This window comes from Cavia porcellus, unplaced genomic scaffold (genome assembly GCF_034190915.1).
Source record: "Cavia porcellus strain 051 isolate PalLab524CR breed Dunkin Hartley unplaced genomic scaffold, mCavPor4.1 scaffold_5, whole genome shotgun sequence".
NCBI classification, from domain to species: Eukaryota; Metazoa; Chordata; class Mammalia; order Rodentia; family Caviidae; genus Cavia; species Cavia porcellus.
The window spans coordinates 29275019-29293194 of NW_026947488.1; the positions used below are offsets into that span (position 1 = coordinate 29275019).

At 50.8% G+C, this 18176-nt stretch overlaps 2 protein-coding genes across 16 annotated transcripts in view; one reads left to right on the plus strand and one right to left on the minus strand.

The window, feature by feature from the left end:
• Nucleotides 1-7252, minus strand: part of Ttll9 (tubulin tyrosine ligase like 9) — a 50143-nt gene extending 42891 nt beyond the window's left edge. For 6 of the 15 annotated variants that reach the window (XR_010047428.1, XM_003476334.5, XM_023560234.2 and 3 more), the window contains exon 1: nt 1800-1923. Coding sequence is in view for 6 of the 15 variants with exons in the window: in XM_003476334.5 (XP_003476382.1) it covers nt 1800-1814 (15 nt within the window). In the remaining 9 variants the exon portion in view is untranslated. Of the gene's footprint in view, nt 1-1799; nt 1926-6909 lie in introns of those variants that run through there. The other 9 variants (XM_063248544.1, XM_063248545.1, XM_063248543.1 and 6 more) reach the window with 6 other exon arrangements.
• A 64-nt stretch (nt 7253-7316) lies between these two features.
• Dusp15 (dual specificity phosphatase 15) lies at nt 7317-15864 on the plus strand. The gene is made up of 7 exons (XM_003476632.4): nt 7317-7521; nt 8089-8122; nt 9835-9917; nt 11973-12022; nt 13850-13924; nt 14859-15030; nt 15264-15864. Exons 1-7 carry the CDS (start codon nt 7501-7503, stop codon nt 15540-15542), a joined length of 714 nt encoding a protein of 237 aa, XP_003476680.2. The 5' UTR covers nt 7317-7500; the 3' UTR covers nt 15543-15864.
• Nucleotides 15865-18176: the final 2312 nt, after the last annotated feature.

The window sequence follows — 18176 nt, forward strand, 5'->3', positions numbered from 1 at the left end:
ACACCAGAGACCAAGTTGTTGGTCAGCTGGTTCCTTCAGACCCAATTTCCTTCCAGCCTAATTTAATTCCTCATTTCCCCTTCTAGTCCTTGGAGAGTTCCCAGCATGCCTCAGAGCTGAGGCCTTAGGGAATGTAACCTTGAGGAGCTGAGATCAAAGTCTGAAACACATGGCCTTCTGATCTCTGGGCTTCCTTTCTCTGGGCATGTTTTTTGTTGTTGTTTTTTGTTTTTTTTGGTGCCGGAGATTGAACTCATGACCTAGAGTTTGCCAAGCAGGCACTACACCACTGAGCTAAACCCCTGGCCCTCTCTGGGCATATGTTTGTGAAGGTATACACAATATATCCTAGAATGTTCTCTTAATAAGTTCGTATCCTCCTCCCAAAGTTTAAATTGCCACTGTCTTGGGTTATTGGTACTGGGGATCAAACTCACAACCTTACACTTGCCAGGCAGGCACTTGTGCCACTGAGCTAAATCCCCAGCCTGTCCTGGGTTATTTGAAAGAAACGCTAAAGTCTTACATCAATACTCTGTATAGATAACCTTTGCCTCTCCCCAATAGTAACAGCAAAATACATGTCACAAAAAGGTCCACTATTTTTTTTTCTCTCATCCAATATGAGTACCCCACACCCTGATACTCACTGTATAGACCGTCAAGAGTGCAACCCCCCCAACAGCCTGCAGTTTGCTCCCTCTTCAAAGAAGTCAATTGGGTTGATATGCAAAGGGACAGATGCAGCAGATGTTTATTTTGTTTTTATAATAATATGTTTAAAAAGTGATGTGTATCTGTGTGTTTAAATACTATTTTAACTAAAAATCGGACACGATTAGCAGAATGGTAGAGGTGGTGAGAAAGAATGAATTCAAGGTAGATCAAGAGACTTAGACTTATTGGATGTGGGAGATGAAGGTGGAGGCATCAAGATTAAGTCCCGTTTTTTTGGCATAAGCAACTAGGTGAGTTCAGCAGCAGTCATTCAACCGCGATCAACTAACTCTATTATCAGTTCTGAGCTGGGCGCTAGAAACAGAGGAAAGAACAATACAGACTAGATCGCCTAGCAGAGAAGACAGACGTTAGACAAATATAATGAATCGTGGTAAAAAGACAAAGCTCTATGCACTCTGAAAGCAAGCAAATTCGTTTTTTTCCTTAAAGAAATGGAGGTGCCATCTTGAGAGTAGAAGCAGATGACAATAGGAAGCAAGAACACAAAATAAAAGTGGCGCTGGAGATGCTGTGTTCTAGAGTAATTCGTTTCCTTTTGTTGCGTCTCATTTTTCTTAATCTTAAAATGAGAAGCTGGCTTGTCTGCTTCAGGAGGGCAGGGGCTTGTCTGATTCCTCTGCACTCTTTGGTCAGCATTGGTTTTGGTTTGGAAAAGCACTAATTAGTGGTCTGGATGGATGAAGGGATGGATAGACTAAGGGATGGATGAATGGATGGACGGATGGATGTTTAGGCGGGCGGGTGGCGGGATGAACTCATTACTATGGGCTTCTCCAAGTCAGGATATCTGAAATTCTGTGCTTCCTTCGGGGTCACAGAAACCCCCAGGTACAGCCATGAAACTTGGCCGCCACGCAGGTTGGGTTTGCGGAGCACGCGCAGCAGCTCGGGAGGTGCGCGGCACAGCCGGACTTGTAATCTTTCCTCGAGTTCAGCGTTTCTTTGCCCTTTAGCCGGAATCCCGCCGCGTAGATTCTCACCGCAGGTTCTGAATCCTTTGCGGCTTCCCTCCCTCAATCTAAGGACGACGGAAGCATCTGGGTCTGTTCCATTCCTACCTTCGGTCGCGACATGGCTCAGTTCTCCAGGGCCAGATCCAAACTGCAGCCGAGTAACTGGAGAGCCTGAGTGTCGCGTTGCCCAGGCGACGCAGGGGCGCCCAGATCGCTGCTGGGATTGGGCAAGCCAAGGGCACGCCTCTCGGCGGAGTACGCAGGCTCCGCCCACCAGAGGCCCTGGAGGCTCCTGGGAGCCCGGGACCTGGGGCTTCCTGGACACCTTTTTGAACTGAGATTGGCTGTTGCTCAGCGCCGCCTTCAGCTGTAGTTCCTTGATGTGAGAGCACTCATCTGAAAAGTGGTTTCTCTTTGGTAAATATAGTGGTACCAAGTTTCCTTACTCAAGGAAGGTTCCACACTAAGTCATTCGGTCATTTAGTAACATGGCTGGTCATCTCTGCGCTCTCTCAATCTTTTTTTAGTTTTTATTTACCAACTATCCCAAAACTATTCAGCACCTGCAGTGGTCTCCTGATTAATCTACTAGTGCCCATCGGCCAATCCATCCCAAGTCATTCTCTGCCCTATCGCTAAAGGACATTTTTTTAAACACAAACCTGATCGTCTCTCCCCTGCACATGTAAACTTCCGCGTCACCTTTGAGATAAAGATAGGATGGAAGTCTCGCTGAGAATTTGCCAACCCTACCATTTGCCCCCTACTCTTCCTATTCCAGTCTTCAGCCTTCTTTCAGTTACTGGTTTGATTTGGTTTTGTTTACTGATGGATTATTTTACCTTCTCTGCACGATCTCCACTTGCATTGTATCTCAAGAAAAGCTTTTCTGATCATCCATTCCTCTCCGCTAGGTAGATCGCTCCCCAGAAGCACTAAGAAGAGACTCTATTAATTTGCCACTGTGTTCTCAGAGCTTAGCATAGTGCCTGACACTTGGCAGATAGCCAATACCATCTAGTGAATGAATAAATAAATAAACAAGTCAGGTTAATTAAATGGATAGTTACAGACTATGAGCAAAAAGAGACAAAGCCCAAGATGTATACCCAAAAGGATTGAAACAGGTACTGAAAAAAAGATTATACAAACATGTTCATAGCCAGAGTGAAAACAACCCAGTGTCCATGGAGAGATAAATAATTTGCACATATACATAGCAATATACACATAGATTCTACCATGAACAACAATAAAGTCCTAATGCTGACACATATACAAACCTCAAAAATATTATGGAAGCTTAGGATAATGGTACCTGTCTATAAACCCAGATACTTGGAAGGCTGAGGCAGGATATTGCAAGTTTGAGGCCGAGCAGTTAATGAGATCCTGGCTTAAAATAAATAATAAAAAGAGCTAGGGATGTAACTCAGTGGTAGAGCACCCCCGGGTTCAACACATGTATGTGTGCTAAGTAAAAAAGACACACAAAGAGTTCCAAATTGTGTGTGTGTGCATATGTGTGTGTGTGTATATACACACACACACATATATATTTCAAAATATTGGTATCCAAATAACTACAAATCATTTAGAAAAAGATACTTCCACCCAGATCCTCATAAAAGAAAAATGAATAAAGAATAACAGTAAGGAATTTTTTTTAACAGAAGAAATTCAAATTGCTAGTAAGCCAACCTAGAAATGGAAATTAAAACAATTATAAGCTATGATTTGAAATATATCAAATGTGAAAAAATAAAAACACATCAGTGCCTCAGTAAGGCCAAGTGTTAGTGAGGCATGGGGAAATGGGGACATTTACATCATACCACTGATACACTGATGCTTTGGAAGACAACCTGGCAACAGCTCCTAAAGCTGAGAATGCACACACTTTATAGCCTAGCGATTCACTGCTAGATCCTCTAGGCCCACTGAATACGGCTGCACAGCCCCACAGAGTGCCTGTCATCCGTAGCTAATATGCACAGTGACATCTTCCTAAAGAAACTTTGCAACTGTTCGTGAGACACATGCAAGGATGTTCTTTACAACATTCTTTATGAGAGTGTGAAATGTTTAAAACAATCTAAATATCCATGAGAGGGATGATAAATGAATAAAACGTGATATATCCTAAAAATAAAACATCATACAGTGATAAAATGATCCAGATCTTTGTTAACATGGAAATAGTCCCCCAAATGAATGAATTTTAAAAAGTTGTAGACTGATAAACTTTTAAGTTTATAATTTATGTTCATTATAAATATATATGAAAGTATGTTTTATATTCTTGCAGATATACAGCTTTAAAATATTTTAAAACATGATTTGAAAGATACAAATCAAGCCTAGGAAGACAGTTGCCTGTGGGGAGAGAATGAAGGGAGTGGGGAGAGGACCAGGGACTTCAACCACCTCAAGTCTATTTGGAATGTTTTATTTTATTTAAACAACACAGTTGAAGCAAATAGTGTGAGATATCCTCATCTGGATTTAAGACTTTGTTCTCCAAATGAAAATCACACAAGTCATTGCAATAATACGATAGAGAAAGAACAGGATGTTTTGGGAATGCCTAACAGTGGAGTCTAAACAAGTCCACCTGGGGTGAGTAAAGACTTCCAGGAGAAAATAAGAGTCAGCCCAGGAAAGGGGTTGGGAGGAGCATCACAGGCCGACGGGATGGGGTGCACAGAGTCAGAGAGAGTGCAGAGGGAGCGTGAGGCAGGGAATGCAGATCAGTGACCGGAACAGGGGCGAAGTGGAGCGATGAAGCTGGCGAACTTGTAGGTTTTTATTTGTTTCTTTTTTTACAGATGTGGAAACAGAGTGCTACTCAGAAAAATAGAACTTTGCTTCCTAACTCCCTGTCAGTTGTCCCATGACAGTAGTGACAATGACACTAACAACAGTGATGTACAATGGGCCAGTCTCTATCCTAGGCACTTTAACTACATCTGCCCATTTAATCACACTTAGGGATCCACAGGTTCTTCCCCTCCCCCCACTCCTCGAGTGACAGCTGATGGAGCTGAGCCCACAGAAGTTAAGCAACTACCAGACGAAATGCATTCAAAAAGTATTTGCTGAATAATTTGGTGCTTATGAGGACCCTGGGAGACAAGAGACAGGCGGCTCCAGAGATAGGAAGAGATGTAAAGAAGTTTTACTTCTCTCCAAGGACTGCATTTCACCAGACTCTGCTGTTTTGTGCCAACAGTCCCCCCAAAGTCATCTACTATTTTAGATGGAAGGGTGAAGGTGACAACTGGAGAAACAAAGCTGTTCAGCCCCAGAGCAGGTGTCTGGTCTCAATATCTTCCATGCTTGATCCTAGTAGCCAGGACGGAAGGACTTTCTTCAACTTCCTGAAAAATACAGATAGGGTCATATGTGACCCCAAAGGGACTGTCCCGCGGTCCCTCAGCGAATCAGAAATGAACAGGCTCTTGAACCCTGCTCTACCAGTACTCTTGCCTCTAACTCCCTTGTTGCAGTTTCCTAACCCACTCTACACCTCCCTTTCCCCACATTTACCTCTGATTTCTTGGGGGCCCTAACAGCAGTTATATCTGGACTCAGAAGAGCCTTTCCAGATGGCACCTTCCTCATAAGGACCAGACTGGATAAAGTGATGAGAGGATGGATGGGTGGCTGGAAGGATGGGAAGATGGACAGATGGAGGAAAGGAGGAAGGGAGAGAGGGTGGAAGGGATGCATAAATGAATGAATGGATGAGTGAGTAGATGGAGGTGGGTGGGTGCATGGAAGGAGAGACAGACCAAAGGATGGATGGATGGATGGCTGGGTGGATGGATGGATGGGTGAATGGATGGCTGGCTGGCTGGATGGATGGGTGGACAGATGGATGGTGGATGGATGGCTGGGTGGATGGATGGCTGGGTGGATGGATGGATGGTGGATGGATGGATGGGTGGATGGATGGATGGTGGATGGATGGCTGGGTGGATGGATGGCTGGGTGGATGGATGGCTGGGTGGACAGATGGATGGTGGACGGATGGCTGGGTGGACGGATGGCTGGGTGGATGGATGGATGGTGGATGGATGGATGGGTGGATGGATGGCTGGCTGGCTGGCTGGATGGGTGGACAGATGGATGGTGGACGGATGGCTGGGTGGATGGATGGCTGGGTGGATGGATGGCTGGGTGGATGGATGGATGGTGGATGGATGGCTGGGTGGATGGATGGCTGGGTGGATGGATGGATGGTGGATGGATGGATGGATGATGGATGGATGGATGGATGGATGATGGATGGATGGATGGCTGGGTGGACGGATGGCTGGGTGGATGGATGGCTGGGTGGATGGATGGATGGTGGATGGATGGTGGATGGATGGATGGTGGATGGATGGCTGGGTGGATGGATGGATGGGTGGATGGATAGATGGTGGACGGATGGCTGGGTGGATGGATGGATGGGTGGATGGATGGCTGGGTAGATGGATGGATGGTGGATGGATGGATGGGTGGATGGATGGATGGTGGATGGATGGATGGATGGGTAGATGGATGGCTGGGTGGATGGATGGGTGGATGGATGCATGGGTGGATGGATGGATGGTGGATGGATGGATGGGTGGATGGATGGATGGTGGATGGATGGATGGATGATGGATGGATGGATGGATGATGGATGGATGGATGGCTGGGTGGACGGATGGCTGGGTGGATGGATGGCTGGGTGGATGGATGGATGGTGGATGGTTGGTGGATGGATGGATGGTGGATGGATGGCTGGGTGGATGGATGGATGGATGGGTGGATGGATGGATGGTGGACGGATGGCTGGGTGGATGGATGGATGGGTGGATGGATGGCTGGTGGATGGATGGATGGTGGATGGATGGATGGGTGGATGGATGGTGGATGGATGGATGGGTGGATGGATGGATGGTGGATGGATGGAGGATGGGTAGATGGATGGCTGGGTGGATGGATGGGTGGATGGATGCATGGGTGGATGGATGGATGGTGGATGGATGGATGGGTGGATGGATGGATGGTGGATGGATGGATGGATGGGTAGATGGATGGCTGGGTGGATGGACGGATGGGTGGATGGGTATAGAGAAGTGTAAACGCGTGAATAGGAGGGTGAAACCACGGTTAGTTAGCAAAGGCTGGCTGGTAAGATGGCTGCATGGTTAGGGGGGATGTAAAGAAGCAAGTTACCCACTTTTCTTGTCGTAAACAGGACGTGAAGAACAGAGTGGCCTTAGCGATTGAAGTCCAGCCTCCATCACGTTTCACTAGAAAACCGAGGCAGGATAAGCTGGTGCTTCACCCCAGGGCAGCAAGCAAGTCCAGGCAGAGGCGGAACTGGGGTCCAGCGTCTGGCCCCAGGGATGGGGGACAGGACGCCCCATCGCCGTGCCTGCCGGTGCCAGGGCGGGGGCAGCGCCCCGCCCCCAGCCCGGAGGTGGCCCCCACGCGGCCGCAACAAGCTGCCGTTGTCTGCGGGCCGTGGGCCCGGCACACTGGGGCTTTGTCCGGCTCCCCGCCAGGACCCAGGGCGGGGCACATGACCCAGGGGTAGGAGGAGCCTGCGGCGGTGGAGGCGGCGGCGGAGGCGGCCCCATCAGTTCCCTCTCGAGCCGGGGGTCGGCAGGCGGTTGCGGCTGGACTGGGCTGGCCTGAGCCGCGGACGCCGGGCCCCCGGTTCCCCGCCAGGTTGCAGGCGCCTGGCCTGGGTCAGCAGGACAGCTGCGACCCGAGGTTCCTCCAGGCGGCGAGGAGGATTTGCGCCAGTCTCCCCGGGCCCGGGATCATGGGGAATGGCATGACCAAGGTAAGGAGGCAGGACGCGGGGTCCACCGAGCCTCTGACCTCCTGGGCCCACTGCGAGCCCGGGTCCACCTGTCTGTCCTCTGAGCCTCTCAGGACGCTCCTGCCGGTTGTCTCAGTCTCCGCCTGCTGTCCTCTCTGACTCTCTGCCCCTTGCTGTCTTTCTCCCGGGCTCACTCACTCTGGGCCGTCCCTGTCTGTCTTGCATGTCTGTCCCCTGTCTCTGACCTCTCGGACTGGCGCTGTTTGGCCATTCTCGGCTGCACCTGCTAGCTTCAGTCTGCTCTCTCCTGACCCTCTTCTCCCCTGGGACTTTCTCTCCTGCCTTGGGGTGCCTTTGCACCCCCCTCCCTCTCACCTGCCCGCAGACTGGCCTCTCCCTGTGACTAACTAGCTTTCTGCTCTCTCAGTCTGCCCTAGCCCTAGACCCCCTTACAGAGGGCTCAGGGCTGTGAAAGGGAGTGAGTTGCTCGCCTAGGTCCTTCCATGGGACAGAGGACTGGAGTTTCCCAGTGCCAGGGGTGGGAAAAGGTGCAGTCTAACCGCTGACCCTTGCCTGTCCTTCTTCTAGGTACTTCCTGGACTCTACCTCGGAAACTTCATTGGTGAGCACAGCCCACTCTGTCCCAAGCCTATGGCACTCTGCCTGTCCCAGGCCTGTGTCCACCATTCCTGCTCTGGCCCACGCATCATTGATGCTCTCAGGAATGGGGCTGGGACAGCAGAGCCATGCCACTCTGGGAGGGGAAAGGGCTGCTAGAGGGTGGGGGGCAGAGTTTCATGGGCAGAGTGTCTTCAGACCTGAAGAGTCAAGGAGGGAGCATCCGGGGTCTAACACAGATATCCTTCCCCACTGGACCTTCCATGTCCCTTACAGGATAACACCAAGGGCTCACAATGCTGCCTCAGGCCTGGGCGAATCAGTGCTGAGCTCAGCCACCTGCTCCACACAAGGCCTTCAGGCCCTTCTGGCCCCAAGGCTCAGCTCTGCTCTCCCCTGTCTTCCATTCAGGAGGGCTCTGGAGATGCCATGCCTATGGCAAGCAGAGTCCCCCTCGCCCAGCAGAGCCCCTGAGAGCAGCAGCTGGGAGTCCTGGCTGGGGTGGGTTCTGAACGTACAGGCTCCTGCTTTCCCTTCCACATCTGTCCTTTCCACAACAGGCCTTTGATGAGGGGAGAGGGCACAGGTGTGGAACTAGCCTGTCCCTGCCCTCAAGGGCCTGAAGGCAGCAGTGGAAGGCAGGTCTGAACACAGACCTTTGCCCATTGGGTAGAAGACATGCTGAGACAGGTAGTCCAGGGCTCGGAGCACCCGAGGTGGAAAAGTCACTTTGGTCTGTGGTGTCTGAGAAGGTTCCAGAGGGCTCAGATGGTCCACCCTCCTCACCCTGGCCCCTTCCTTCCTGTGAGCCACCTCAGGAGCTCCAGCCACTTTAAGTATCTGGATAACTTAGGTTCAGATTCTCTTTAAGTATGTAGGACTCATGAGGACAGGAACCATGGAGTTGTCCCCAGACTGCGAGTGCCCAGCCAAAGGCTGCACATAGGAAGTCCACAGGAAATGTTTGTTGAATAAGGAAGTGGACATCAGAAGACCGTGTGTTATTTTTCTGGTTAGAAAAGATCCTTGTAAGGGGCTGGGAATTTATCTCAGTGGCATAAGTCCCTGCCTTGCAAGTGTGTGGTCGTGAGTTCGATCTCCGGTACCGATAAAAAAGAAAAAGACAAAAAAAAAAAAAAAAAAAAAAAAAAGAAAGAAAGAAAGAAAAGATCCTTGCACAGTGGACTTTCAGCTCCAAGAGATGGCCACTGATAGCATTGTATGGTACATTCCTGAATCCTTCTTTGTACATCTTAGATACAGATATGACACTGAAAACAGAGTGGAAGCCTACCTGAAACTATTGTGAACATCTTTTCAGCACACTGAGTTCGTTTTAAGGACAGCACAGTGTCCCAAAGTACTTGTACACTATTAGTTACCCAATTCCCCTTTGTTAGAGGTGAGGTTGTGCTAGTTTTTGGCTATTTGTGATATAAACAGTGCTGCACAGAACACTTGCTTCCATACAAAATTCTGTGCCCTTTCTTCAATCCCCAAATTCCTAGAAGTAGAATGACTGGGCCAAAGGATGTGTTGGGAAGGGTGCTTGGCACGGAAAGAACAGCATGAGCAAGACCAGGAGATGCTGGGCTGCATCTTGTGGCTACCCCAGGGGTGAGGAGGAGAGCTGGACATTGGGCTGTCACTGAGCTTCCCTCTAGGAATGACTGAGTCACACCTGCCAGCTTGGCTCAAGCATCCTGCTTCTTTCAGATGCCAAAGACCCTGATCAGCTGGAACGGAATAAGATCACTCACATCATCGCTATTCATGAGTCACCCCAGACTGTGATGGAGGTACACAGAACCCCATGCCAGGGCTGTACATAGCTGGGCAGGGTGGGCTGTAGATTAGCAGCACTCCCTGATCAAGTGTGTACTGTGGGCTGGAATTTGTGTTGCCTGCTTGCCCATTCCTTCACCTCTGTACTGTTTTATATGATCCTCCCTATGGAGCAGCTGAGGCCCAGAGAGGTAAATTAACTCTCCTCAGGCCACACATCCAAGAGCTGGTCATCTGGGATGTGAATGAAGGCTGTTGGCTCCAGAGGTCTCACACTGATCCTTAACAATCCCCCCACCATGAAGATTAGGGATGTAGCTCAGTGGGAGAGTGCTTGAGTAGATAAGCAAAGGCCTGGGCTCTATCACCAGCACAGTGTGTGTGTGTGTGTGTGTGTGTGTGTGTGTGTGTGTGTGTCCCACATGGCTTTCCCATTGCCCAATTGGATGGATGATTCCAAACATGATTCTGGGCTCTGTGTCTTGGTGTGCAAGAGTTATGACTTCACCTCTCTTGGGCCTTTGATCCTTCAGCTCTGACTGCCCCCAGGGGCTGCTATGAGGCCAAAAAGGAATTGCAAGATGGCGAAGATGCTTTGCACACTGGGCATGGTCCCTACTGGAGGGGTGATGCTGGTGTCATTGAATCCTAGAAGAAGAGGAAAGTGGAAAATCTAGGTCACAGTGCTAGAATCAGGAGACCTGAATTCACATCTTCACCACTTACTCTCTTTGTGACCTTGGGTACAGAACTTCTCCCTCTAAGCCTCAGTTACCTGATCTTTTAAATGGGAATTTCATGATAGTGCCTACCTCACTGAGCCTATCTCACGAGATGCTTGACAAATTACAACCAAAATAGCAAGTTAAATATTCCTGCTCCATAAACAAGATCCCCTTCCTCCTTATCTGCTAGAGGCTGTGTTGTCCACTGAAGGAAAGGAACTGTGAGTGGGATAAGGCTCTGCAGAGACAGAAACCAGGTTCTGCCATGTTCTTACTGTGTGACCTTGGGCAGGGGCCTTCCCTTCTCTGGACCTCAGTGTTTTCACATGTCAGATTCGATAGTCTCTAAGGGCAGCCTCCAGTAATCTATGACTTTCAGTGTCCAAGAGGACATTTTCCAGCCAATGGAGTCTGAGTTTGCTTTATAGGGCAGCCTCATTTTGGAGTATTTAGAGTATGCGGTCCAAATAGATTGCATTGGGAGAGTTGTCGAGTTATTAATATATTCATTAATGAAATGACTGCTTATGGCCTGAGTCCCTACACCAACAGCCCCCCTTCTCACTAGCATTTCTCCCTCCTATCCGTAAGTGAATTTAGCAGTCAGGGTTGATAATGCCGTGCAAAGCCAAGGCCAAGTGTGTTGCAAAGTGAAACTGCAAACCTTGCAAAAGACGCGGGATCTCATGACCTTCAGGAATAGGCGTTAGAGAAGGACCAGAACCTCATGCAAAGCTCTGGACAAATGAGGGCCTGGCTGGTGGCCCCTCTGCCGTGCCTAGTGGTAGAACAGGCCCCTCAAAAGGTTATTTAAAATACCAAAGCATCAAGGGACGTCCTTGAGGAAAAGCCGTGAGGTCCTTGGAGCGTGAGCAAAACTAATCTTTTACAATATTGGGTGACACATAGGAGCAAAGGACAGCATAGCAAGAATGTTGAAAAAACTACACACGTTTTATTCCCTGGCTATTCTAACAAACAGCACTGCTTTTCCTAGCCATAACTCGTGAAGAGCAAATTGGATTTTATAATATTTACTTCTTTTCAAGGTAATCAAATCACTTCGTGTTTTTTACCGTGTAATTCTGTCATTCTCATTTGGACAGGAGTTGCTTTCTTGTGAAGTCACCGATGGGGTTAGGGCATCATCCATGCAGAGGTTTTGGCAGCAAGCAGAGCTGGGGGCCCACAGAGATGGTGCCAACTTTCTTTGAACTGAAAGACCACAGTGGCCCAGAGAGGGACAGGAACTGGGCTGGGTCGCACAGCATTTGGGCAGCTCAGGCTGGGACTGGAGGGTGTGTGGGCAAAGCGCCCCGGCCTGAATATGTCTTGCACTTGCAGGATATCACCTACCTTCGCATCGCAGTGGCCGATACCCCTGAGGTACTCATGTAAGTTCCCCAAGATGGACCGATGGAGGAACAGATAGCTGCCCTGGTGGAGGGAAAGGGGAGGAGGCTCTGAGGGAGGACAGGGACCCCTTGGGCCAAAGCTGTCCCCGGGCACCCAGACACAGGTCTGGTTCTGTCTCAACCATGCCCCAGTGTTATGTCCCTGGCCAAAACTCAGCCTCAGAGCTTCAGTCTCAGCTACGGAGTGACCTCTGAGATAAGATGCCCCACAGACACGAAAGGGTTAGCTCAGCCTGTTCTTGGCCTGGAGTGAAGACAGCTGGCTCCCGCCCAGGCTTTGCCTTTCATTGCTGTGTGACCTTGGACAAATCACTTCCCACTTCTGAGCTTCATCTGTAAAACAGGGGTGTGATCAGAGTCAAGGGAGCTTGTAAAGATCAGATGACACAGGCTGAGGATCTAGAACCAAGCCCCCCCCCCCAAACAGAAGATTTCATTTGCATCCCAGCATCAGTGCCTCCAGGTTGGGATGGGTCGAAACCTAACTCCTGCCCTTTGGGGACACTGCTCCCAGTCCATCACTGGTCATCATTATTGCCAGATACTCCAAGTACAGATCCCAGAGGAGTGGGCCTCTGTGTCTCCTCCTACCTATTTCCTTCAAAGGTAATCCTAAGGCTGGGGACTCAGCTCAGTGGCTCAAGTGCTTGTCTGGTAAGTGCGAGGACATGAGTTTCCAATCCCGGTATACAAAAAAAAAAAAAGAAAGAAAGAAAGAAAAACAAAAGATAATCCCATTACTCAGGACCTGAGGCAGGAGACTCATGAGTGTCTTAGTTACTTTCTGATTGTGGAAACACAATACCTGACACCCACAATATAAAGGAAGAGAGGTTAATTTGGCTCACAGTTTATAAAGGTTTCAGTCCATAGTCTCAGGTAGCTCGAAGGCAGGCAGTATGGGAGAGGGACATGGCAGAGGAGAAACAGCTCATGGCATAGTGTCAGGAGAAAGAGAGAGGTCAAGATGGAATCTTTCTCCTTCCAGGCTGTGCCACCCCCATGACCACCTCATTCAATGAGGCTTCACCTCATTTAGTAAACTCATCAGCAGACTAAGCCACAGACGGTATCACATCCCAGTGGCCAGTCACCTTCCAAAGCCCCACCTAATGAGCACACAGGCTTGGGGGTACATCTAGATGTAAACTATAATGAATCTGAGTCTAGCCTCAGCTATATAGATAGTTCAGTCTGGACTAAACAGTGAAACCCTATCTACCCCCTCAAAAAGATCCTCAGGACCCAATGGGAAGCTGCTCTGCCCAGATGGTAAGGTTTGCCTCTCTCCACACCTGAAATGCCACCGCTGCTACCTCCCACCCACACTGCCTTGTGCGGTGACCCTGACCCTATTCACTGCACACGCTGGCTGGCCTGAGGACCCAGAGATTTCTTTTTCAATACAAGGGATTGGACCCAGGGCCAGGGACGTGCTAGGCAAAAATGCTCTATGGCTAAACCACATCCTCAACACTTTTTTAAAAAATTTCAGGGCAAGGGATTTAGCTCAGCGGCATAAGCACCTACCTTGCAAGCAGACAGTCATGAGTTAGATCCCCGGTACCGATTGATAAAAAGGAAAAAGAAAAAAAAATTCACCTTGAGACAGGGTCTCTCTAAATTGCCCGGGCCAGCCTCAAGCTTGAAATCCTGGCTCAGTCTGCTGAAGTAGCTGGGATTTTAGGCGTCACCATACCCAGCACCCCCGGGCTCTTTGTTCCTTGCTAGCCTGCAAAGGGGGAAGGGATACCTCCTAAAATCCCTGCCCCACAGTGCTCCTTACCCTGTTGCTTTCTTTTCTAGCAAAAAGTACTTCAGAGAATGCGTCAACTTCATTCATTCCTGCCGCCTCAGCGGAGGGAACTGCCTTGTGCACTGGTGAGTGACGGTTATGGGGCAAATGATAAGGGCTGACCCACCATGGTGGAGACAGCGCACCAGTCATCCTGCATGGCCAGTCAGAAGCTCATGTCCTGTTCCTCACCAGCTGGGGGACCACGGTCCAGCAGCTATTTCTCCCCAAGACTCAGTTTCCTCGTCTGTAAAATGGGAGGTGAATTTAAACAGATTATGGGCTCCCAGCTCTTCCCTCCAGGCCTTCGAGGTGAGGGTGCAGGGGAGTGGGGGACTCGAGCTTGGAGTTGGGACCTGAGTCTTCTCAGATTCCCTGGCCTAGATAATGTCATTCATCCCTAAACTTCTACTAACCAGCCAGCTGTCGTATGTCAGGCTCCTGCGGGCTCTGCCAGAGCCTGTGCTGTGGACCAGCGCGCTCCATTCTGGTCTCTCCCACACTCCTCCTCCTCATGCCCAGACACACTAACCTCCTCCCCATTCTAACAGGCTTCTCCCTCACGATGGTCCATCTTTAGCTGAGCTAAATCCCCGGTCCTGTTGTCACTTACTTGACAACCTTTTCCCTAACTCTCTTCTCCGTTAATGCCTCCTCCCATGTGGACCTCCTGGTCCCCAGATTCATCTTCAAAGCAGTTATCCATTCCTGAAACTCTCTGGTCACTGTCTGTCTCTCACAACCAAACCTCAAATTCTAGGACAGAAGAGACCATGTCTGTTTCATTCCCCACTACCTTCAGTGCCTGAAAAAGAAAAGTTGTTTGTTGAATGAATGACTGTTGTTTCACCCAGCCCTTTGCTGTGGGAGACAAAATACCAGGCAGAGAGAACCTCACAAGCTGCTAGGACAGGTCCCCTGTGGAGGTCCTTGTGGTTGGAGCTCAGAGGCAAGGGTGGGGGAGCTGGAGTGCGGGTGGGGAGGCTGGACCTTATCTGAAGCCTGGGGGTGGGATCCCAGCTTTGCAGGCATCTCCCGCAGCACCACCATTGTCATAGCCTATGTGATGACAGTGACGGGGCTAGGCTGGCGAGAAGTGCTTGAAGCCATCAAGGCCACCCGGCCCATCGCCAACCCCAACCCAGGCTTTAGGCAGCAACTTGAAGAGTTTGGCTCCGGGAGCTCCCATAAGGTAGGGGTGGAACGGGCTGGAAGGGGTCGAGTTAGGGGAGGCAGGACCCGAAGGGGTCAGGATGGGGAAGGGAGTGGGGAGACAACTTTCCTCCTATCTGAAAGGAGGGCTGCAGCAGGTGGCAGGCTGGCCCAAGGAGCCGGGGGGCCGGCCTGGGCGCGTCACGGGGCGCGCGGGGCTCGGGGAGCGGCAGGGTCTCGCGTGACCCTCGGCCGCTGGTTCCATCCTTGCAGCTCCGCCAGCAGCTGGAAGAGCGCTACGGCAAGAGCCGGTTCCGCGACGAGGAGGACGTGCGCGCAATGCTGCCGCTGTGCAAACGCTGCCGCCAGAGCTCGGCGGCCCCGGGCGGCTCGGCCGCCGCGACGACGCACTCGGCCGCCTCGGAGGGGACCCTGCAGCGCCTGGGGCCGCGCTCGCCGCGGGACGCCCACCGGCCGCTGCCGCTGCTCGCGCGCGTTAAGCAGACTTTCTCCTGCCTCCCGCGGTGTCTGTCCCGCAAGGGCGGCAAGTGAGGCCCCTTCCTCCGTGGCCCGCGCCGGGCTCCCTCGAGCAGGCCGGCCGGGCCTGAGGGTGCCGGAGCCCCCGGGGCCTGGCCCTCACCCGCCCCCTGCTTGTCGCGTCGCCCGCAGAGTGCCGCCCGCGCCCGCCGCGCCCTCCGGCGACCGACCGAGGTCTGTGTCTGGCCCGCCTGCTGCAGCCACCTGGTGCCTTAGTCCCCGGCCTGTGGAGGGCCCGACCTGCACCCCGAGAGGAGAGGCAGCCAGCGGACAGCGAGGGCTGGGGTGGGGTGGGGTGGGGTGGACGGACCTGAAGGACATTAAAGAAACCGCAGAAGCTGCCTGTCCGTGTCTCATCATTCCCCAAAAGCCAGGCTAGGAGCCTGTGGAAGCGGAAACGGGGCCAGGAGGACTTCTGTGCCTTTCCTGACCGCAGCCGGCTGCTAATCTGACCAAGCGCCCAGGGCTCCTGGAGACAAGGCCTCCGAGTCCCTCCTCCCTTCCCTTTCTTTGAGACCCCTCGTCTTCTCTAGTGCCCGCCCTCTTCCTAATAACAAATGCTGGCCAGCAAGGTTCCGTGCTGGCCTTTTATTGCCACATTTGACCTTTTATTGCTTCAGTTCACTTTATCTTCAGGGGAAACAGCCAGGTGAGGTGCAGAGAGGTCAGGCAACTTGCACAAGAACAAACAGCTAGAGCGGGCAGGCTGGCTGTGAACTCGGTCTGAGTCCCTGCGTCTTCTGGTTTTGGTTTTTGGACAGGAGGAGCCAGCTCCAGCTAGTGGCAATGACCCTTCTGATCTAGCATTTAAAGGCCAGTGCAAAACCAAAAACAAACAAACAAACATGGCTGTATGATTTAAGGACTGGGGATATAGCTCAGCTGCATAAGCGCCTGCCTGGCAAGCACAATGTTGTGAGTTCAATTCCCAGTACCCCCCTCAAAAAATAAAATAAAATAAAATAAATAAAGGCCAGTACAGTCTGACAAAGCAGCCACTGAGTCCAAAGATGAATAGACATCATCAGAGCCTGTTAGCCTACAACTAACCTGATGTTGAGAGGTCTGAAGTAGCCATAACCCAACAGTCACTTGAATGGGCTTCTACCTGTGCACCAAACCCTGGACCAGAGCTATGGGGAAGAGCACAGATCCCTGCATGGGGGTGGGCAGTGAAAGAACCCTGCCTGCCACCCAGGCCCATGCTGGGGACAAGCTGCAGCGATGAGCCACACCTTTCCCCCTTGTTGCTGATGTGCTAGTAGAGACCACATGGCAAATCAAAGAAAGCACAGGCCAGATGAAGGTGGACCATTTTACTACCAGGAAGAGAATTCCAGGCAGACAGAACAGGAACAGACAGTTCCCCAAGGCAAGAGAGAGAGTGAAAAGCAAGGTGGCTGGGCTCCCCAGAGCCCAGGGAGCCTGTGCCTTCCGGGCTGGTCAGTGGTTCTGATTGCTACCCACCCACTTAAAATACCCGTCTGGTGTCTGCTGCTATTTAGAGACCTCTATGGGCCCATCGCCTATAGACAAAGCAGAGGCCCTTGGTCTGGTGTCCTGGCTGTGTAGAATGCTCCCTTTCCCTTCCAGCATAACTTCCCACACTCCAGCTGCACAATACACCCTTCACTCATAGACATGCACTCCAGCCGCTGGCTAAGCTTTATTGCATCTCAGCTCATTAAGTTCAGCAAAGCAGTGTTGCTATTTACCAGTGGAGGAACTGAGCCTGGTGTCCAAGGTTATCAGCTAGCAAGTAGTGGGCTGCAATGTCTGGCTGCATCTGCACCCTTTATTACTGCACTCTGCAACCCAGGAAAATAGAAGGTTGGAAACTCCTGTTTGGATATATAATCTGCCTTAGACTCTACATCCAAAATTCAACCAACCTCAGATAAAAAAAATTCCAAAAGTAGTGCCTTTGTACCGAATCTACAGACCTTTTTCTTGTCATTCTTTCCTACACAATAGAGCATAACAACTGTTTACATGAATTTACATTACATTTGGTGTTATAAGTCATCCAGAGATGATTTAAAGTCTGCAAGAAGATATGCACAGATTACACGCAAATACTGTACCATTTTATGGAAAGGACCTGAGCATCCATGAGTTTTGGTATCAAGGGGGTCCTGAACCCCACCTCCCATGGACTCCAAGGGTCACCGCCTCTAAAATGCTTGGTGGCCCACTGGAGCACCACAGGCGTGAATGTGAGCTCAGCCTGTGGTTAGGGAAGTGTGGGAAGGGCTGCCGGCATGTGCGGGCTGGGGAGGAGCTGCACAAAGAAAGCCTTCTGCTCTTCTGGTCAGTGTTGGCTGCATCCCCCTGAGGAAGAGACAGTTTTCCTCTCTCAGCCTCAGTTTCACCAGGTACCCAGCGAGGGGTGGAGCAGTCTGAGCTGCTCAAAGTCTTTCATATCATAAATCCCCTTTGATGATTTAAAGATTCAGACCCCAGAAAAATGCATTGATGTGGAGGAGGGGCGTGGTACTGGGGGTTGAATCCGGGGCCTTCCCACTGAGCCAAGGCTTCAGTTCATTTTTTAATTTTATTTTGAGACTGGGTCCCACAAAGTCACTAAATTACCAGGGCCGCAGTCCAACTTGTGATTCTCCTGCCTCAGCCTTCCATCGTGCTGGGATT